Raw genomic sequence first — 23,571 nt, 5'->3', positions numbered from 1 at the left:
CTTGTGCAACTTAATGCCTTATAATCTTCAAAGCACTTTACAAATCTTAACCAGTTAATCCCCACAGCAGCTCTGCATGGTAGGCTGTGAAGGTCACACATTAAAAATCTCCCATGATACAAGCTTGACTGCATACTAAGCCTATGGGAAAAAATATCTGCACACTTATGTTCCTGAAGTCATGAGTGTTTAATTTTACTGGACTGTAATGGCTTACTTTCAGTATGTAAGTACTGGCTTACTTTCAGTAAATTTGTTTTGCTTTCTTTTCCCATGCAAAGTAAATCCATTATACCCTGCAGCATGTCTCAGCACACAATATTATCAAAATTTTGAGGATATTTTTTTATTTTTAAAACTCCTGGAAGCAAATTAGAAGCAGAGGATATGAATTTTATTTAAGCAATCAAGTTTCTATTGCCAGTGATTGAAAAGACCATGTATGGGAAAGGGTCAGAAAGTTCCTAAAGACTGAAGCACTCAGGACAGTAATTACCATTTTTAGCAGCCTCTTTTGAAAATTTGACTTTTGTGAAATTAAGATTGCCAGGCAAACAAAATATGCTTATACTCAATTTCATTGGGAAACTTAAGCCTTTAGAGACCCTATTTCATTTGAGAAATAGCATGGTTTTTCTAGCTTGAATTTTCTTTGGATTTTCATGTTCCAGAAAAAAAATCAAATAGTTGGTGCTAAAGAATATTATTTATTTAGCCTTTTCAGATCTAAAACGTCCCATGAAGTGGAGCTACTGGTTTTAGTTTACTGTAGCACTATCACAAACACCACTGCTTCCAGCTGTTGTTAGTTCTGGTGGAAAACTTTTTAAAACAGCATTAGAGTTTGACACTAACATTATAATTCTATGTGAAGACCAAATTCACCAATCAAAGGTCTAAGTCGTTAGCTCATGGCTACCTCTCAAGCATCTGCATAGAAAAGATGCATAGAAAATAAGCTTCTCAAAGGCTTTATTCTTTGTACTACTTATTGTAGAGTGGAAACAAAGTCTTTGACTGACAAGGACTTCTTCCAATGGAAGCAGACATAAAGTAGAGTTTTTGTCACAAGTTTAAAAAAACCCATGAGTTTTCCAGAACGTCTACTGAGACACTGCTGCTTTATATACAAATACAGCATGATCCTTCCCCTCCAAGGCACCAGGCAACTTAATGCCTCCTTTTGCTTTCAAGTACAACTGTCTCTTTGTAAAGCTTGTAATTTGAGAGCTGAGCCTTTGTAATAAGGAAGCTCTATGAAATCATAAAGACTGACCTTGATTCCTTATTTTTCTACTGGTTCAACCTGGAAGCTTTTATTTCCTTGGGTTTCCTTCTCTTTTTCCCCTTGCTTTGCTTTTATTCATTTTATTCCTTTTATTCCTTTTTTCCCCCTGACCTTTGGAGTAAATCACAAACAATCTTTGAAGGAATAATTAGCATTTGCTGTAACTCTATAGTAAAAACCTTTACCTGAATGACTTCAAAAGGTTATCTAAGGGTAAAGGTTTCAGACAGACCAGGGAGAGAACAATATTCAGATGAAAGATTATAGGGATGAGCACAAAAGAGATGCTAGAAAGTAAAGGAATAAATGAATGGGAATGCAAGAGGCAACATAATTAGCCAGTCGTACATGCTTGCCACTACATAATTTCAGATGTTCCAAATGGAGCCTGGTATTCTGCAGACAAACTCATAATTAAGTACAGGGTTGCAATGCACAGGCACAAGAGATCTGAATTAAGGTTTCATGGACAGCCTTCTGGCTTTCCCAATGTTTGGTCACTTAATTTAATGACCTAAATCCTTTTTAATATAGAAAAAATTATTTTAATGAGGTCTTTTAATTGTTTAGGGAGGAGGGATTGGTACAGACTGCAGTTTACAATGTAATTGTAGATGCATAGTACTCCAAAGGAAAAGGTATTCTTTTTTCATTCTGCCTAAATTTGTATGATGAGACCATGATGAGACCTTAATAAATGTGGGGGGTGGGTTAACCTTAATAAAACCTTAATAAAAATAAGTGTTTAGGTTTTTTCCCCCCTAAAGTGTATTAAGCTACATGACTAACAGCTATTCTAAATGCATCGGAAGCAGGAAGTCTGGAGAGACTCTATAAGACTGATACGCAATTGTAGTTTTAGGAACATCCAGGAAAGCTTAGGTGGTAAGGGAAAAGACTGTGTGAATTCCCCACAATTTTATGAGTCTACATCAGAATCTTTTTCTTAGAAGGTTGAATTTAGGCAGTTCTTTCAAATGGAAAAGCTTTTAAAATAAGTAAATATTTATGTCAACAAATAACATAAGGTGGTATTCACACTTGAGTAATTTTACCTGAAGGAAGAATGAGGCATATATGGCATCATCTTCCAAAAAAGGTATCTGAAAGAGTCTGGGAATGGCAGAATCTGATTTGTCTGCACCAATTGAGCTGACTCTACATTACAGAATTAAATTAGCAGAATGTACATGAAGTATGGCATAATAGGGACAAGTCAACACAATGTTTGCAAAGGGCATTCATGTCTTACATATTAGTCAAAGCTCTTTGAAGGTGTTAAGAAGATTAGTTATTATCTAGCTGTTGAATTCCTTCCTAATGGAGATCAAGAGTCTTATCATTACTCCGTGACTTTGGTACATTTAATAGAACATTAGGTTTATGTGTTTCCAGTATGCTTATTCTCATCTTGTTCTTATATTCTTCCCCTGAATCTTTTCATTCAGGTAGGATTGTCAAAGTAAAGGGAATGCATGTTCTTGAGTAATTTTGTCAATCCTCAAAATCCCATCAATACGCAGTCTTGTTCCTCATAATCCTGTCTTCAGGTACATTAAAAGTGATTTGAGCAAAAGATTACATGTAACAGGAAATGGTTCAATACATTCAGTACTTTGTGCAATGTTGTGCTGAGTTCTCTGCCTGTCATACAGGCTGGTATTTTTTCATTGCATTCTTCTTTATCTGGAATCTCTTACACATCATTTATAAGTTCTTGGGACGTGAGTATCTCTTTAGCTCATGTTTATAGTGCTAATTGTAGTGGGGTCCTGGTGAATGGCTGGGTTTTTTCGTACTTGTGCAATAAACACCTGTTAGTATACGAAGTATAGAAACAATCTGCCATTTTTAGACTGCTTTAATAGGAATGAGTGCGGGAGTAGGGGAAAACAAACTATTCACTCTCAAGAGCCACGGGATGAGAAGACTTGCAGACAGGACCTAGTCACAAAGGTTAGCTTTGCGCTTAACCTTTAAATGAGCAAGGGCTAATCTTCCTTGGCCGCTTTTGCCATCAGCAGCCAGCACGGCTCCCCTCAACCTCGGCTTAGAGGAGCTCGGGGACCCTGCTGCTCCCCCCAGCACTCCCCACTGCCTTGACGGAGCATCCCCCGCCACCATCATCCCCATCAGCACCACCCTCCTGGCAGAAGCCGCCCAAGGGACGAGACGAGACCTCCAGGAGAAGAGTTAACAGGGCATTGATAACCCGGCCCCTTTTCTGTCTCACCCCGCCTCCTCCCGCTTGCGGGGAGCTGAGGGATCCGGACGCGCCGGGCGGGGGTGGCCCCGGCGGAGAGGTGCGGGGAGGGCTCCCCTCCGCGCCGCTCCGCCGGGGGCCCCGCGGCTCGGCCCGGCTCGGCCCGGCTCGGCTCGGCTCGGCCCGGCCCGGCCCGCACGGCCGAGCGCCGCCGCCGCCGCGGGGATGGAGCCGGAGCCGCGCCGCGGGAGCAGGTGAGCACGGCGGGCAGCGCGGAACCGGCGGTGCGGAGGGCAGCCCGCTCCGCCCCGGGGGCAAGGGAAAACCCAGCGCAAAAACCCCACCCCGACCTCACACCAGCAGCCAAAGAGGGGGGAAAAAGAAAAGCGTCGCGGTACATTTGTGCAGATTGAGAAGATCGTCTTGAAAACGCTGCCCGCAGAGCCGGGAGTCGCCCTTCTGGCGCTAAGCCAGCCCGAGAGGGAAGGATTTGGGGATTTAAGTAATTTTTTACACACACGTGCGGTGTCCCCGCTCCCCCGGTGTCACATTTGGATTGAACGAGCCGCGGGTTGCAGCGCTGGGAACCAGCGTGGATGCTGGAGCTGAATTTGGTGTAGCACTTGGGGAGGGGAGGTTTTACCAAATGGGGGGAATTTACCACGGCAATATTAAGTTTCTCCGTGGTCGCCTGCTTAGTTAAAAATTAAGTACGCGCTGTGTGTTGGCAGACAGTCCTAAGCAATGATCTGGAGCAATCCTAAGCCGTAACAGTTCATGATTATTTTCTTCTTTTCCTAGAGGATTCTAAATACTGAGCTACTGCCTCCACATAGAGCTCTCAGCATTGCAGAGTGTTCGCTGCTTAATGAATGTTTGTAAAGGGATTTTCATTCCCGCTGAGCATCAGTGGGAGCAGCCAGAGCTCAGGGAGTCAGCTCACTCGTGCCTTTTCCTTTGCAAAGAATTTCTGGCAGAATTCAGCAGCCCTGCTGTGTTGACTTAGTGCACAGGATGACATTCCTTGCTGATATAGTTGCTCAGGTGAAGCGTGCTGCTGGAGTTTATGATTCTGTGCATGAAACTTGAGAAAGAGATAAGAAAATCACTCAGCAGCCTCTCCACGAGCAAGAGAACTGGTCCTTTCAGGACTTTCTCCTGCCCCTTGATGGACACCAGAGGGTTGGCTTTGTTTTAGTAATTTGTTTTCAGTCTAGTCCATAAATTCATTTATTTCAGGAATATTTGCTATTTATAGACCATGTCTTTGAACAGAGTTTGAAATCAGCCCTACATCAAGGGATAAACATTTCCCATGCAAGCTCAGATTTGCAGATATTTTGCTGTCTGTTCTGGATGGATGAATCGGAATATGGTACAGTAGAAACAGTGCAAGGCTTGGTCTTGAAAAATATAATTTTCAAATTCCTGCTTTTAGTTATTTTCAATAGGCTACCTGAGGTCAGTAAGGTGATTCATAAGCATAAAGTTAAGCAGATGTCCGCTTGTTTGCAGTACCAGGATCTACATGGGCCAGTTCACAGGTCATAATAGCAACAGAATACTCCTGTTTGACAGAAAACCATGGCTTGAGGGCCACACGTCTCATATTTATGAAGATTAAAGAGATTGGAAACCTATTTCAGACCTCTATATGCTTATGAAATAATTTTTAAATAAAAATGAAGAGTAAAAACACTGGTGCTTAAAAAATGTTGTATTTACCCTGATAGATGGACGTAGGAGTATCAACTGAATGATTGGGAGAAAAAGAGCCTAACTGTTGAAAAATAAGATAAATACTTGTGTCATAGCCAGGCTTTATGTAACTGACCTAAACTCATGTGACACAGAATCCTGGCTGATTTCTTTTCCATCAGAAAAGTTTAAGCAGAACGCAGTTGGACAGAAGGCACTGTATAACTTGGTTTGTATTTTGCTGTTGAAAAGCATTCAATTTTGAAGAAAGCTTTGCATTCATATCAATATGTAATAATTTCAGAGAAGTTAATTATTTACAGCTCAAGTTTCTTCTCAGCTAATGTTTCTTTTGATTCTCCATTTAAATACAGATGTTTGTAATATCAACTTTTTTCCTGTATCATACAATAATTTCTTGATTTTAAGAAAAGAATAAATTCCACCTAAAAAGGCCACAGGATTAAAATATTTTCCAAATAGCGAACTTCAGCAGTGTTTATGTGAAATTTCAGCTCCCCCAGGGAGCCTTTCCCTTCCATGCTGATGAAGAAAAATTACGTTTTTCAAAGCCTTTCTTGTCTTTAAAATAGAGGGCTTGGAAATAACAAGTTATGTAAAAGGGTATCACTCATACTATAATGCATTTAAAATGAAATAATCTTTGAGTGAAGGTCTGGTGATTTATGAAAACAAGGGATCTTTTCTAGGGATGTTGACTTCAGCACCACTAGGCCTTCACGCTGCTCAGCCTACTACAGTCACCACTGGAAGAAGCTGTCAGTGTCAGACACTTCACAGAGGCTGCACCTCAACCTTTCAGTAACAACATAATGCAGTTTTTCTGTGCCTGGGTCTAAATCTGAACCCTGATAGGATTACTGGTGTATCTTCAGGAGCCTTTGTCAGCTGCATAAACACCCAGTTACTATTAGAGAGTACTTAAGACTCTTCGGAGCACTAGCCTCAAAGACATATGAGACACCTTACAAAACAAACCACCAAAGTGTATCAGTCAGAGTTTTTAGTTCTGTAGGATAAAAAAAATGTCATACTGGCTTTGATTTCATTCAAGTCGTCATCTACTGAGATAACTTACTACCTAGTACTGTCTACCACAAGATCTGTTCTTTTTAAACTGTATTTGGCAAATATGCTGAATACTGAATACATTTGTATATGAATATTTTAAGATAGGAAATTATATGTTCACTTGTAATAAACATTATAATCAAGAGTAGTTTATAAAATATATCAAGAGAAACCACTTAGTAGTTCTGTAATTACTGTAATCGATTCTACAACATTTTATATCTTGAGATCAAAGGTAGCCATTGCCTGCCTCCATTTTAGATCCTACTTGATAATGTGCTACTTATCTTTTTGTCTCTGAGATTTCAGCAGAAGATATCTTTTCAAGTAGTTTAATGTCTTAAGTCAGTTTGTAAATAATTTTAAATGGGGAGGTTTTGTGTATTTTGTGTACAGCAAGTATCATGTAAGCACCAACAGTGATGAGCTCTATGACTGAAAAAAAAAGCAGAATTATACTGCATAAATTAAAACTAATCCAACTGAAAACAGTACTCTAAACGCAAACCCAGAGTGTGAGGAAACAGAAGAAATTTTAAAAACTGTAATTCAAGAACTGTAGAATGACATTCAGGAATAAAATATTCCTGTGACTATCCCTTGGCCTAAAGAATCAAGACATATGGAGAGGATACTTAAAATGACAACAGTGCTTGTAAAAGACCACCTTGACTGATTCATCAGAGGAAATGGAAAGTGCTAAATATTTAATGCTTGCTTAACTGCTGGAAAATGAGGAGACATGATAATTGTATACAAATGTTTGAGACATGCAGTGATCAAGGAGAAAAAATAGCTGCATTTAAAGCTTATGGGTAGATTGGCATGGTCAGGGGCTTTGAGATAGTGATGCAGGGTACAGAGTATTTCCTGACAGGTGCTTAACTGACTTAGGTCTTTAAAACCCCATTGGTAGAGGCTCCATGTCCTACCCAATCCATAGTCATTTTGAATACTTTTCTGTTCTTCTTTTGTTTAAAGTGTCCTATCCACATCTTCCTTGTTGTGGCTTAAGCTACTGTCTTTTTTCTAGCTTTCAGTTTTGGCAAAACAGGTATTTCACTTTGCAACAGTCATTCTTGTTATGAGATGATCCTCTCTCATTCTGGGCCATCACTTGGAAACAAATTTCTTTCCCCAGGATTTATGTGATTTCTGATCTCTTAGATATATACTGTATCTCATAATTGTTCTCTCCTATTTTATTCTTGCTTGAAGTTGAATGTAATGCTTAACCTGATATGCCAGCAGTGCTGAATGTAGGAGAAGGAAAATTTTATGTAACTTGCCCTATTTCTGTGCGCTGATCCCATTTTTTTTTTCTTTTCTTATTTTTTTGGCAACAGTATATTGCTAAAACCATCATAACAACATAGCATGTATGGTGTTAAATCTGTGAAATGTTATATGGCCCAGATCCACTTCTGCAGAGCTGCTGCCAGTCATCCCATCCTGCTTCCTTCAGTCTTTGTGCAGTTGGTTATTCTTATCAAAACTGCTTTGCTTTTGTCTGTTTTGAACTGTTTAAACATTTGAATTCTCATACCATTATCCAGTTCATTTGGACCCTGATGATTTGGTCTGTCTGCAAATCATACTAAGAAATTATTGAGGAGTGTCCAAAGCATATTTCTGGACAGGTTTGCTAGGGTATCCTTCCAGCATGATAGTGAATTTTGATAACAACCCTCTAAATATCCTCTTCAAAATGGTATCAACTGTACCATTCTACTGCAATTTCCAAAATCTTAAACGACTGTCCCTAATTTTTTTACTAGAATATCATGAGACCAGGGGTTGTACATGTTGCCCTCAGTTTCTCAAATCTAATTTCTTGTGACTCTGAGACTGTCTGACCTGAGACCAGTGCAATCAGCTCCCTACGTACTGTGTATTAGGCTTGTTTAGAAAAACCCTGAAATTAAAAGCCCCAACCTATTCTCTCCCGAAGTTCTTATCCCTTTGTCACTTATGCATTGACACCTGATGGCAATTAATATGAATAGTGAAGAAGAAAAACCTGAACATTTTGCTCTTCTCAGCGCTACTTATTTTTAGACTTTCCTTCCTGCTTAGTAGACCAAATTTTTCCTAGTCCCCACTTGTCCTCTGATGCCTGTACAGAGTGTTTCTGAGCAGGATCTGAAGACCCACATCAGTGCACATGCTGCATCATGGGTTTATGACTGTGTGGGACTTCAGTAGGAAGGGACTCAGTGGCTGGGAGGTGATTTGTGAGTTTTGATGTGACAGTAAGGATGAACAGACACGTAAAGGGACTGTGAAGCTTCTGTGTGAGTATGCTCCTCCTCCCAGGGTTTTTTAATGGCCAGGGGTCCATGTTTGTGCATTTTCATTTAGCAGAATGTTACCTATCTACAGAATGCAGTTTATGTACTTAGTGAAAACAAATCTGTTTACAGTGCAACGTTTCATGTACATAGACTATGACCCTAAATGCAAAACAGCAAGGGGAATATTAAATGATTAACTGATCCAAGAATGTGCAGTGCATAGTACTAGGTTTTGTCCGAACTGGAAAACAAAGCTAACAAAATGAATGTGACGGTGAATGGCTGTCATTTTGAGTTACTAGAGCTTGAACTATAAGCTTATTTTGTCCAAGGTCTTGTAAGAGCAGTCTCAGTCCTTTTAATGTTTTGCTGGGACAAAGTTCCATGTATTTTAGTAAGAAAAAATACTGTGATGGTGACTTCATTTCAACCAAATAAATTACTTTAAAATGCTCTTTTCAGAGTTAGTGTTTCAGCTAACAGTGGTTCTTGTCAAATGTGTCCCAGCTCTTTATTTTTTGTTTCTGAATTTTCCAAGCTTCACTGGAGGAAGGGTTTTGAAGCAGGATTTCAGCTCAAAAAGGTTTTGGTAATGCTGCATGGAGCTCCCCTTGCTCTGATTTCAGGCTCTGCATTTTCATGGGATTATAATGGTTCATGCGTGGTTGAAATTAATTACTGGAGCTGTTAGCCTTATGTAAGCAAATCATCCTCTATTGTATCCTCTTGCTAAACTTTCATTGCAGCTAGTTTAACTGTTCATGACAGCATTCCTATTAGTTTGTTTCATTACCATTTGTTTACTAACATAGCTGCTTTGCTTAAAGTGGAAGCCACTCGGCATGTTGGCATAGATCACTTTGTTGTCTGCATTATTGAAACGAGAAATCACCATCAATCAGAAGTTGCTGCTATAGAATTTATAATTCAATCCAAGGGTGAGCAAAGTTCTAATAAAGAAGTCTTAGGTTTGTTTTTCAGAAGGGCTGCAATGACGTTTTGCTGTTGGAGATTAATTGGATTTTTGTCTTTGCATGGGAAAAATACTGTGGTTTATAGTCCACTAGAGCTGTACGCTTCAATTTCCATAGCCATCTGTATTTGAATGAAAAGACTGATAAGTCTTGGAAGTAAACTGGAAACTTTTCTCACTGAATAGGTGATTCTCCCTATTCTAGGGCTGGAGGAAGAAATACAAATTGAACTGCCCCACCTTTTACTTAGGTGTTATTAAAAGCTACAACTGCTTGTGTTATTGCTGGAGAGCAGAGTACTGAGGATGTAGACCTAGCCCTTGTGGTTTATCCTGTTCCATTTAAGCAATTAATTAGGTTATTGCATGTGTAATCAAGATTTATGTTGCTGTGGCCACAAAGAGAGACACAACTGTGCTGAATTTCCTAGGTGTTTGAAGCAGTTCTTCTTACCCAAAATGATATTGAGAATTCCCATCAGCATGTGAAAATGAGTGTGTCTAAGAGGGGCCCTCATTAATAGGCTGAAATCTTGCCCTGAATGGAGTGAATCCATGCTGCTCATCAAAGGGTTACAGAAAATGGGCAGTTGCAAGAGAGAAGACAAGGCCAGCCTGTGGTGCAAATTAATCAAGAGCAATTGATTTCAAGACAAATCAGAGCAATGCAGGAAAATGACAGCAGGTTCCAAGAGGCCATTGACAAAAGCTTTGTGATGTATGCTGGGTACTGTGCTTGGCCTGGGTAGAAAGGCAAGGAGGAGCTGCACAAGAGCCAGGTCAGGACTTCACAGTATTACTGTGTTGTATCAAGTTAAATAGTCCTGCTGACATTGCACATGCTAAAGGAGATGGGGGAAGTTGTAATAAATGAAAAGAACATGGAAGATGAAAATTGGAGGTGACTGGGAGGAGATAACTTGAGGTAGGTGAGGAGATCTGCAAGTGATTCAGAACTGCAGGTAATTGTGAAGAGCTTTTGGTAGACTGTGCTAGAGGCAGTGTTTTTGGACTGAACACTACCTCCTGTCCTTCAGTTTCAGGACACCCCAGTGAATCTGGGAGCCAGCAAATATTTTGTCCAATTGAGGATGAAGTATTTAATACCATTAGTCAACACTGTAAATTAAATGCTTTCATAACCAACAACAAAAATTCAAACACATTCGCCCTCCCCCAAAAAACCCAAACCCCCACACATTATTTTTAAAAAGTGTTGGAAATGGGGGTTATTAATTTTGGTTGTTTTCATTTCAAGGTCACTTGCTGAAATGTATTTCCTACTTCAGCAGCAATAAAAAATATCCAAGCAACATGACTTTTATTAAAGCAGTATCCTTGAAAAATTAATTATCTAAAAGGTTGCAGAATGTTAATGGAATGGGAAGAAATTAGATTACCTTAGAGCCAGAGAACTCTTAATGAGATATATAGCTATGAAAATATAGATCATGTTTGTACAATTCCTTTTACCTTCTTGGAAGGTGTAATATTTTAGGGGTTTTTTTTGTTTGTTTGATTGCTTTTGGGTTTTTCTTTAACAAAGAGGGAAAAGAGCAGTGTAGGAAAAAGTCAGTGGACTATAACCCATTTCCTTCCAAACAATTTGTTAATGTACCACAGTTATCTGTGATGGACTGGTGATCCATTTCCCTGCAAATTCAGCAGAATTAAAATACAGTTTTCATCTAGTTTCCTCATTGAATAGACCAGCTGCAACAAGGGCCTCTTGTAGTCTCATGAACAAATCACCAGGAGGATGCCCAGGAAGCACTGAAGGGGAAGAGATTCCTGCTCTTCAGTTTTTATCCAAGCTGCTTGTTTGCAGTTGGTGGGTGTTTGTTGAGCTGCATTCACATCTCAGGGACTTGGCAGGACTTGCTGCAGAGTGACTGAGCAGCTCAGAGCGACTGAACTGCTCAGTGCCAATTTACTGCACACTCCCATCTCTGCTCCAAGCCTCTGCATGAGCCCTTTAGCAGGGGCATAAGTACAAGAGAAGAAGGATTGAGCAAGGGAAAAGTCTCCATAATTACCACCTTCTGCTTCTCCTCACTGGTCTTGTCAGACAGCTTCTGGGAAGCTTAAATGAGAACTGGAGCAGATGCTGAAGCAGTGGGATTTCTGGGCATATTTTCATTACCTGCTTTGCAAAACAGACTTTCCAATTATCTAGGAAGTTAAATCCAGAAGCTGGATGAAATGAACGTTTTCTACAATTCATGTCCAACAGAGGCACTGACTATTACTTTCAAAGCAAAGAAGTTGTTATGGTTGTTTTTGTTTAGAAAGAGAAATAGGGGCATTGAGTTTGGCTGGTAAAGTTACACGGGTCTAAGTTTCTGTGTTTTTTTTGGTGACAGTTTACTTGTGTGAAAATGGTGCAGCTGCAGGTCTGGGGAGACTCCTCAGGTTCCTTGTGTTTTGTAAACATTGAAATGAAGAGGGTAATTGCTGGGACATTTCCTGCCGTGCTGCAAAGTAAAACCTGATAGTATTATGGATCTTGACTGGAAAGTCAAATTGGCAAGTTTGATTTCATCATATGCCTGAATTGTTTGCCAAATATAAACAATCAGCAGGAGTGGAAATTGTTACAAAATAGTGGATGAAATAATTTGTGTTTTAGTATACCACCATTATTCTATTATAACCAAATTATTTTCTTGACAATGTTTATTAAGAATATCTAAAAATAATAATTTCTAGTGGAATGTTGTAAGACATGGAAGTCTCCAGCATGTCCTGTGTAGCTGAAAACTCAGTACCAGTTCCAGTGAACAAGAAAGTTAAAGGAAGAGGTACGAACTTAATGGTCTTGGATTCAATAGGAAACGAAGCCCTATCTCAGTCTGCACTGGAATTCAATGTAGACATTTTAGGAAAATAGAGAAAAAAAGACAGCGTTTGGAATTCAGCATGAATGGTTGGAAACATTCTGCCTTTTCAGTTCTTTTCAGGAACTGCAGAGGTTGAACGAAGAGCTTCAAGTGGAAAGATAAAAAGAAAGCACTTGGATACACTGAACCACATAGTAACTGAACATGAAATATAAATTAGAGCAAGGAGCTGGTCTGGCAACAAAATAAAAGAAATGATTGTTAGTCTTTGGAATTACTACTTATAAATAGAGGACTCCTAGGCACTTCAACAATGAAACAGAGTATGTTTTGAGACAGAGAAAAAAGACAGCTGGCGACATGAAACACCTGATTTATTTTATTTAAGGGTCAAATAAAAACAAAGGATTGGACTTTTGACTCTGAGAAATACTTACTTGAAATTACTGCATCTTACCCATTCCATGTGACAACATAATTTGAAATGGTTCTTAGAAAAGTTTGATTGAGTAACTTCTGGTGCATGTAATATAATTTCAATTATTTCATAATTTCTATGTTGCTTCTTTTGTTCAGTCTGTTACAGCTTTTCACTCTTTAATGAAACTGAAAATGTGCCTAGTAGCAATGTACTATACTGTTTCTGAATTTAATTTTTTATGTATATGTACATATTCCCCTAGTAAAAGGTGAGCTAATGCAGGATAAAAGAAAATTGTGGATTGTAGAAAAAAGAAAAGGATTGTGAAAATATTGAACATAAATCTTTTGAAGAGAGGTACTAATAGATACTACAGTCAGAATAGACTGTGAAAAGTGTTAACAATTTGTCCCCACCTCTTTCACAGTACCAGTGAAATGGATCAAGCCTTACATACTATTCTGTAAACATTCACACACACTTGTAGTATGTTGGTTTTTTTCAGTCACTGGGATTAACTCCCATTTTTAAATTAAAAAGATTGTATTTGTAGGACAGGTGTAGGACAGGTTGTGTCTGTAGAACAGCTGCAGTGCCAGCTCACATTATTTATTACACATATATTTAAAAAAAATAATAAAAGAGTTTTTTTCTCATAGATACAATAATTTCTCATATATTCTTATCTTTTCTCTCATACTAATGTATTTCAAACTAAAAGTGACAGGAAGAAGAAATTTTTATTATGGTTCCTAAATGTATAATATTTGAAAATCAAGGAAAGTAAATTAAAGTCTTTGCGTCTGACCTTTTCAAATGCAGTCAAAGGAGTCACTTTTATAATTTTATCTTGATAATACATTGCTTAGTCTGTTTGATGTTTGGAATCTGGCTTTAATCTCTGTGGAATTGTTGGACAACTGAATAAGTTTTGTTTTAATAATGGGAAGAAATATTTCCCATATAAACAGGCAGTTTAAATTAGTTTGAAGAATGCCTTAACACTTTGGAATGTAACCGCATCAGCCTTCATCAGATACTCAGACCTCACCTGGTTGGTCCTTGGATGAGAGGATACATAAAGGAAGATGTAAGATTCTGTATGAAGAGATTCAGTGTCTGCATTCACTTGGTATCTACATGAGCTCAGGGGTAATACTTAAAGTTTAAGACGATACCATTTCTTGGATCACTAAACTAAAATACTGTGCTAAGACATGAAGATAGTGGAGTGGAAGTAGGGAAATCGAGGTTTTGTTGCTGAAAAATTTTAGCAAGTTAATCACTTCTAGGGGGATGATAAACCACAAATCACTTATGCATGATTTAGGGGCTTAGGTTTCAGGGACCAGGGTGTATTTCAAGTAACATATTAGTAGTTTGCCTGTTCACATTAGCAACAACAGGAAGGTTGGTTCTTAAAATCCTGTTCACAACTGGTTGGACTGATGATTGTAAAGGTCTTTCCAAGCTAAATGATTCTATGATTCTATATCCATTCTGCACTTTCACTGAATACAGGCTCTCTTTTGCACCAGATAAGCTTTTACTATATTGGGGAACTTGGCAATGTGCTTATTATTGCATAGACATGTGCAGTTACATAATGCTTCACAAGGGAGGTGATACATTCACATTTTTTCTCGACTTTCATGAAATAAAATCAGATCCTTTGAGTAAAGACTATTTTATAAATATGACTGGTAGATGGATGTAATTTATGAATATAGGCGTACAAGGTCCTGAATTATGCATGCCTATATAAAGTCTATAAAATATAAAGTCTATACTGCAACAGTTTGTGCACGTTCATTATGTTTTCAGGATGGAACATGAGGCTACCCAGCTAGAAAAGCAGCATGTGCACAGTGTGTATGAAAATACAGCTGCCTACTTCAGTGATCTGCAGACCAAAGCATGGCCTCGTGTTCGGAACTTCCTGCTGGAACAGAGGCCTGGCAGTCTCGTTGTTGATATAGGTAAGCCATTCTTTGAGGTGGCATAAAGGATTGTTTATAAGCTTTGTTAATCATACGTAACCTTCAGATCAACTGGTTTTTTAAGTTGTTTAAATCTGTTTTGAAATTGGTTTTAAGTCCCAATGCTAGATGCCATATACTGCTTCTTTTAATTCTTTGGCAGTGTATCATGTAGACAGTAAATAAATGTTTTCCCTTATTTTTGTTGAGCTAAGTCTTAATCTATCAATTTCCTCACCAGCTTAATGGCTTTTCATATCCCTGGAGTCCTTTTGAAAAAATTATGTTAATAGCCCAATTATTTAATATTTCAGCTTCTTTAGATCACTTGGTTTATGTAATACTAGTCTGCAATTTATTTGTTTTCATTAGCTCTAAAACTCTTCCTAGCAAGGCTTTTTATTAAGAGAAATCTTATATGACTGCTGTTAAAAATATATTAAAAAAAAAAAGATCTGAGAATCTTCCTGTGATCCTAAATATGGACACCATATTTAGGTGTTTTCCTGTTATGGCATTGACTTCCCTACATTCCCTAGTATTTATACCTGGATTTTCTGTTGTTCCTGCAGACTTTCCAGGGGGCTTCCAGATGCTGGCACGTTTCCTTTGCTTCATTATGACTTCAGTCCCACACAGCACGTTGCAAAACAAATGCACTTTTTACCATTGTGTTTGCCATACTATTTAAACTAATAAAATACTTTTACACAGCAAGGTTTAACAAATGTGCACAATAAATTATGCATCTGCTTTATCCTATAAGACAAAAACATTGTTTGAATATGCTGTAGGCCGTAATCAGGAGATAATATGGAGTTCTCCTGCTGCTGTTGAGCATTACACCAAAAATACTTGATAAATGTTATTTTGAGCATGTAGCTATTTTTATATGTCTGCACCATTGTCATTAATCTCAGGAAATATCCAATGGCTTACACTCACTCAACCGAGAGCTAGATTGAACATTGTCAGCCAAAATCATTGCCACCTCAGCAGAAGTCATTTGCATCTTAGCTAAAGTTTTTTGGGGCTCTAAGAACAGTGATTGCTGAAAGCTTAAGGTCACCCTGTTGCAGTCTCATCTGGAGAGAAGATGAGACTTCATCAAAATCAATCCTTGCAGTTGCCAATAAGAATTCTCCCATTAAGGCGCACAAGGGATCTTGTGTATCTTATTAAACCTCTTTTAAGAGGCGAAAAGTAAACACAATAGTCAGATTCCTGTAGATCTTATTAAACCTCATAAAAGATGTTTAAGTAGGAGTTTCACTAAAGTGGCACTAAAATCTTCAAAATGAGATCTTTAATTGGTAATTTTCAGTTTAATACTGCCTTTTACTAAAATATAATTTTGTCTGTTTGCCTTACTATTTTTCATGGATCAAAACACATGAAAATAGCTTGACCATTGTTAGCTTCAAGGAATTCACCTTCCTGAAGACTCATTTAAAAGTGAATCTCTGGCAAATGTAGATATTTAGAATAATGGGATTGTTGACACTATTTACATTTATTCCAAAGAGGACCCTGTACTTCCAAAGACTCACAGTGATTACAAAGCACTTCACCAAAAGCCACGAGTTAAGCAACTGAATCTCCCAAATTAATGATGGTTGAATAAATGTTCTTCAGTAAACACAATAATGAATAATAATTTATAAAAATCTTTAAAATTTGTAGTTTTCAAACATGCAGAGCTTCATGTATTAGTGCATATATTCCTTGAACTGCATTTGCAATATTAGTATTTTCCATTTTTCTCAAGTGTTATCTCAAAGAATAGTGCTTGCTTTTAGCTGAGAAATATGCTCTTTTTCACCACTGAAGTGCTGTTCAGTTCTGCAATAGTTCCTGTGCTGTCTCTCTAGATAATGGTGCACATTAACATCACCAAGAGCAGCAGTGCTGCAAGAAGCAGTGATGTTTCTAAAGATAACTCCAGGCCTTTAAATTGAATTACCAGTACTGAGCTGATTCTCTTTGCCAAGCTGCTCCCCCTTTGCTTGGCTGTCAACATTCAGAAATTATTGCTCACTAGTGACCCAGAGCTGCAGTGAAAGGCTCCCAGTATAATTTTGAAAAGTGCTTGTTATGCATAAGGCATTGAGGGATCCTCTGAAAGATTTCAATTCACTACAGCACAGTCCATGAGAAGACAGACTTTTAGGTAGAAGACATTCTGGAACAGTTAATTACATTTACATGGGTTATAATGCATTGGCACAAAGCCAAAAAGAGGATGTGCCTGCAATATGGAAAGAACTTCTATGATTTATGGTTATTTTCGAGTCTGTATCTAAAGTAAAAATTTTCCACTCTGACTTGTGTCAGTGGCATTTATGGTTCAGGACTTCTTGGAGAGAAATGGTATGCACTGGAGAAGTACTGCATGGGTTTAAGCAAAGGAAAGAGATCTGTTGCAGATCACTGAAAAGACATAACACACTGGCTTCAGGAAATCCCCTGAACAGAAAGTAACTGCAAGCTGGAATGGCACTGGGGAAAGTGCCTTAGTGCTTATCCTTTTCTTACCCTCTCCTGGGTGCCCATTTATGCTCATTGTTGGTAACAGGACACCAGGCTATATAAAGACTCAGTATGAAGCAGCGTGGTTGGGTTTTTATTCTCAAAGATGTACAATACAGAGGACCATTCTTTCCTCCTCCCACCTGCACTTGTCCTTGTTCCCCACAGAAATACAGAAAACCTGCTATTATACAGGGCTGTGTAATGAGTATTTTTGTCAGTGATGATGGTGCTGTTACAGTCCTAATAGTGTGAACATACAATTTCAACAGTCCACATGAGCTCTGCAGCAGTTAGGCTAGTCAGCACAAACCCTCTTTTTGTTTTCCAGGAAAATTTAGGATTAGGAAAAGCTTAGGCTAGTTAGGCTAGTCAGCACAAACCCTCTTTTTGTTTTCCAGGAAAATTTAGGATTAGGAAAAGCCTGCATATTATTTTCACTGACTTGGGAGGGAGAACAAATGTTTGGAATATATATTCTAACCTAGTATCCTTTTCTTTAGGTTGTGGAACTGGAAAGTATCTCAGTGTCAACACTCAAGTGTATAATCTGGGCTGTGATTACTGTGAGGGGCTGGTAGAAATTGCAAGGAAGAAAGGTGATGAAGTTCTGGTGTGTGACAACCTTAACCTTCCCTTTAGGGATCAGTGCTTCAATGCAGTCATTTCAATTGGAGGTAAGGCAACATACCTACATTCTGGCCCCAGCAAATGAGAATTTGAGCATTCTTTTCTTTCCATGTGGCTTCATTTCAGTTAATTGTTTTGAAACAGTTCCTTAGAATTACAGGATATATAACTTAAATTAATTTAGTCAACATGAAACAACAAAACTCCCATTACTCAAGAGGCACTGTTGACCAAGGAAATATGCATATCCCTTGTTTGTTTATATGTGCTAGAGAAAAGATTTCCTTCCAGCATGCATTGTAAACAAGTGAAAACTAATCTAAACATGGCTGCTCAAAGCTTAAACAGATTAGATGCTCAAGACAAACTCTTGGTTTCTCCATAGCATCTGTTTTGAACAGCAAATGCATCGAAATGAAAACTTTATAGCAGAGCTTGGTATTCATATAAAGTATTATGTATTATGAATTCAGATTTCTCTTAGTCATAAGCACTAAGATTCATACAAGCACTTCTTGAATAAAATGACCAGAACATCTCTGTATCTTAACTCTTCTGATCTCTCTTTTTGAAAATGCTACTCGTAATTTGAGAAGTATAATTTGCAAAGCATAGATAAAAAAAGAATACCCAGTTACAGTTTAGGTTTTTAGCTCTAGTCTTGACTGAGCTTCTTTCAGGGTTTTTTAATTCATCAGCAAAGTACAAAGCATGATAATTATTATTGATAGCAATCAACAAACTACTTGAAATGTGATAGAAATTTATTTTAAAATGTATCTTTCACATAGACAAGTGGAAGGAAAGGGTGACTAATACACGAGGAGTAACCATATTACTTTGCTTTCATGTTGGCTAGTTAGCCAGTGAGCCCTACTCACATTTTGGGTCTTGTAGCACCATTCAGTGCTTATCAGATCAGCAGACTCGGAAGGATAGCATACCTATCTAGTGTTTATATCAATTATAAGCCTGACAAGTTTAAAAGTTCACATGCTATTTCAGTACATTTAACAATAATAGATTTTAATCTCTCTTGAATAGAAACATGGTATGCCTGTGTCCATCTAATTCTAAATAAAGTGGTTTTCATCCTATTACAGAGAAAAACAAGTATTTATGTACTTAGTCAAGTACTCTTCTTGGATTTGTTGGTATAATCATGTTTATAGCATTGATTTTTCTGCAGAACCACCAGAGTGATTCTAACCAGAAGGAATATTTAACCCATTAAAGAATTTGCACAGATTTTGTTGGTTGATTGTTATTTCTTTCTGGTAAATTAAGGTTGTGTGTGTATGCTATCTTTGACAGTTTTGATAAAATTTTGCAGGAGGTTCTGTGGTGATATATGGCCTAACTCCAGTATAAGAAAATATCAGTTCCCTTCTCCCTATCCTGTACAAAAAAAAAAAAAAAAAAGATTTTCTAGATTATTTTTTTTGCAATTTTGAAAAAGATTCCTTGGAGTCAGGAGTACAAAACAAACACTGGAAACAAACACTGGCTATATAGATGGGAAACTCTTCTCAGAGTTTTCTATTTTGTATTCTCAGCAGTTTGTGAATAAAGCTACATTTTTTTCCCCCTTGGTAATTTAATTGTTGTTTTGAATAAAGACAGGGCTAGTTGGATGCACTTTTCATAACTGCAGTGTTGAACTAACACTTTTTCTACACCTACAATTGGCTACTGTCTAGCAGCACATATAATAAATTTTTTCTGAATTTATAGAGAAATATCTTCAGGTAAGAACATACTCTATTACCTGCTGTTCCATGGGTAGATGGAATGTTTTTCATGTAGAAGTGGCTGGCTCCAAGTCCACTTGAAACAAAATCATGGAATCAGTCCTCTTTACATCACTGAACCAAATCTAGTACTGATGATATATAGAGCAGCATGACCAATGTGTCCAAGCTCAGTACAAGTTAATGCCTCTGAGAGTTTAGAGAGAAAATAGTTCTCTTACCTATTCTCTGACTGTTAAAATTGGCTCATTCATACTCCAGGAGAATAGGAAGATAAATATAATGTAGAAATCTTGAAATGTAGTATAATTTCACATTGGAGTGAAATTTGAAAATGTGGAAATTGTCCTGGAAAGAAAATCAAAATATTGTGATCAAAATTTTTATTTTAAATTTGACTTTATTTTTTCTACCATAACATAATGTAAAAAAAAATTATAAAATGCTGAGCCATGCAATGTAGACATTATTTTTTACAAAAATTAAATTTAATTTGGCAAAAATTAAAGCAATGGTGAATATTGGTCTAAATTTTCTTACTAGATCTTTTGCAAGTGTGCTGATATAAAAGTTCAAATATCTTTTTACTGATATTACATTTTGCTGCGTTTGTTACATGCTGAAAAGATTTTCTATTTTCAGTAAGATAAGTTTGAAAATTGTGCCAAAAACTAAAGTCAGCTTGATATTATCTAACTCACCTAAAGGCTAGGGATTTAAGGGAAAGCTTGCCGTGTTATGGGTTATGCAGAGAAACAGAAACCTTCAGCTTATATGCCTGACTTTTATTGAATCCTTGTTTTGGGAGGAGATTGATTTCCTTCTTCCAGATTTTCTTATTTTTATCTATTGAACACAATCATCAAAGAGAGCATTCTGAGGTGAACCTCCTTTGTGGTATCTATAAATTCAGCACTGGTGCTGACTTGCAGCAAGTGATAATTTGGAATGAGGCAACTGAGATGATTGAACATGTAGAACAGGTCGAAGATGGAAATGCTTTGTCATTACTGATATTCAGTACATAATACCTTTCTTTTTCCACAGTGATACATCATTTCTCAACTAAACAAAGGAGAATCAAAGCAATAAAGGAAATGGCAAGGATATTGACACCTGGAGGCCAAATAATGATTTATGTTTGGGCTATGGAACAAAAGAATCGTCGCTTTGAGAAACAAGATGTATTTGTCCCATGGAACAAGGCCTTGTGCTCTCGCCATTTTTCAGAATCAAATCAATCTGGAGATAAGAGTGACTTTGTCCATAGTGCAAAAGGCCAAGACATAAACCCTGCACAGCTTGTCATCTCTGAGTGCAGCTACCAAAACAATCTGCAGCCAGAAACGGATTCAAAACATCCCCGCAATATGGACCATTGCTTACCCAGAGCCTGCTGCATGAAAATTTCTGAGGAAGAAAACAGATTTTACAGTGCTCTAGGAAGGTCTTTCCGCTCATGGTTTTTCTCCAGATCCCTTGATGAATCAGCCCTGAGAAAGCAAAGTGACAAAATGAAGCACCTGAAACATGAAGCAGTGTGGGCCAGCAGTGCCGTACCCATTCAGCATTCACGGCACTGCAGCTTGGATTTAGGTCACCATGGGGCTCTGTTAAATGAACAGAGCTTAGATGATGATGATGATGTGTTTATGGAAAGCCTGTCTCTCAAAAAGCCACAGTGGTCACCAGCCACACATGCCCTGAAGGATTTAAGTTTAAATGGAAGACACCAGAGTGTAGCTCAGAGCAAGGGGGACGAAGCTTCATTTATAAATGGCCCAGTGGAAGACAAGGACTGCATCTGTGATTGTAATAAAGATGGTGCTGGTAAGTCTGATGCCAGCAAGTTTTTCAAAAGAACTTCAACAACTGACTCCACTGACTCAGCTTTGGATTCAGCAGTGTCTGTTGGGGACCAGACTGATGCCATGCTGGATACAAAGGCCTTCATGCGTTATTACCATGTTTTTCGGGAAGGAGAGCTGAGTTCTCTGGTAGAAGAGAATGTGCCTGAGCTTCAGATACTTTCTTCCTGCTATGACCATGGAAACTGGTGCATTATTGCAGAGAGAAGAGGAACATCGCTATAAAGAGAACAAAGGAGAATCCAGTGACTGAGGATTTTAAGCTCTTCCTTGTGTTACTGTGGTTGTGCAGTGTGACATGGAATTCGAATCTTGTAGTTGTGTGCCATTCATTTTTGAGTTATTATCTCTTAACTATTTAACTAGCTAATGCAAGATCTGTATATAGGAATGTAAATGGTAGACAATATTTATGTTTTGTTAAACTTTTATGAAGTTAAAACTGTAGAGTTTTATATTGCTGTTAGCAAATAATTGTGTTTTAAAATATACTTTTCTATTGAGAAATAAACCTTTTTATAAAACAAGGATCAGGACATCTTTTATGAGAAATATCCTCTCAGTAGAAGGTCTAGTCTTTGTTCTTCAGATGCCAGAGGTTTGTCACATTGCTCCCTATTCTTGAAGGCCTATAAATGAGACATAGACACTTTGTCTAAAATTGTACTTGACTGTACATTGGTAGGGTGCATGCTGCAGAACTGGGAGCAAGCATGGTCCCAGTGCTCCTTAGCTGGGAGTAGAGTTATGAATGGGCAAAAAACTGTGTACCAAACAAGCTCTGCATATTCTGTCATTTGATGTTTGTATTTGGGAGCAAATGACAGCACAGATTGAGAACAGTATTTTTTACTTTTATTTTAAAAATAATTTAATTTGTTTCTCAGGTGCAGGTGAAGTTTTATGTGTTAGCTCTCACAAATACTTTATCTTAATTTCCTTTGCCGTAGTTTTTCATTGGCTATGTGTATATAAAAGTCAGAGGAATTTGTGAGAGTATGAGTATTATGTAAAGTTCTAAAAAATCAAATCCTTGAAATACATACATCTTTTTGATAAGCTTGGGAAGCTAAGATTAAATTAATAAAAATGCTGTGCATATCTGGTCAGCTGTTGTATTTACTTTTCTTATTCACAGACATGAGGATATATATTAACGTGTGTTAAATAATGTAGACAGGAAAAGGATAAGGCCAGTTTGCACATAAATTACAAATTCTTGTCTTGTGAAGTCTAAATGAACCTTTTGATACCTAGGTGATAATAGATGGTTTACACAACTTTCCTGTCCCCTCCAAGACATACCATCACTATCCATCTGTAGTCAGTTGTAGCAGTTTATAGTGCTGGGGATAAAAAACACCTTTGGCTTCAGAAGATCAGTGGTGGAACTGCCAACTGAGGCAGGGCTAGAAGAGGCTGATCATTATCACAGAGTTACTCCATGCCTGGGCTTGATTCATAGTCAGTGCTTGCAGTGCAGGGCACATCTTCAGCTGGTGTGATTTCATGACCTTTAGTGGAGCTGCACAGATTTCCCCCTTCCCCAAAAACCCCAAAATCCCAAACCCCTTTTGTCACAGCAGTTTTAAAGAGCTATATAATTAAGATGTCTGCCCTATTGTTGAGCAAGTAGCTTTGAATACAAGGCAATAGGAGTGAAATGCCAAGCTTTTCCAGTCTGTGCTGCATGAGCAGGTGGATTTGGGATTGTTCAGTAGAAAACCTTGATGGTGCTGAGTATTTTTTGATGTAGCTTCCCAGCTGTTAATTGCCACATGGTAATGTATTATAGATTTATCTACTGGAGCAACATCCTCAAGTGATCATTTTTGTCTTCCTCATAGCTTGAGATCCTTACACTTTATCCTTCCTGGGTCTGTACCACTTGCACTCTCCACAGGCCTTTGAAAATCAAAGGGTGGCTAAAGAACCATACATTTGAGGCTTCTGCAATACCATTCCACTCTAATCTAAATGTTACTTTCAACACAGCCTGAGGCTG

General features: G+C 38.0%; 1 protein-coding gene across 3 annotated transcripts in view; it reads left to right on the top strand.

Moving 5' to 3' along the window:
• Nucleotides 1-22,658, top strand: part of TRMT9B (tRNA methyltransferase 9B (putative)) — a 109,993-nt gene extending 87,335 nt beyond the window's left edge. For 2 of the 3 annotated variants that reach the window (XM_058803788.1, XM_058803790.1), the window contains 3 exons: nucleotides 14,634-14,788; nucleotides 17,821-17,994; nucleotides 20,746-22,658. In XM_058803788.1, coding sequence (XP_058659771.1) covers nucleotides 14,634-14,788; nucleotides 17,821-17,994; nucleotides 20,746-21,791 — 1,375 coding nt within the window. In that variant the 3' untranslated portion in view covers nucleotides 21,792-22,658. Of the gene's footprint in view, nucleotides 1-3,717; nucleotides 3,746-14,633; nucleotides 14,789-17,820; nucleotides 17,995-20,745 lie in introns of those variants that run through there. The other variant, XM_058803789.1, reaches the window with a different exon arrangement.
• Nucleotides 22,659-23,571: the final 913 nt, after the last annotated feature.

Source organism: Ammospiza caudacuta, chromosome 4, assembly GCF_027887145.1.
Source record: "Ammospiza caudacuta isolate bAmmCau1 chromosome 4, bAmmCau1.pri, whole genome shotgun sequence".
Lineage (NCBI taxonomy): Eukaryota > Metazoa > Chordata > Aves > Passeriformes > Passerellidae > Ammospiza > Ammospiza caudacuta.
The sequence above is the reverse complement of the archived record's forward strand: the minus strand, read 5'-3'. Positions and strand labels throughout refer to the sequence as shown.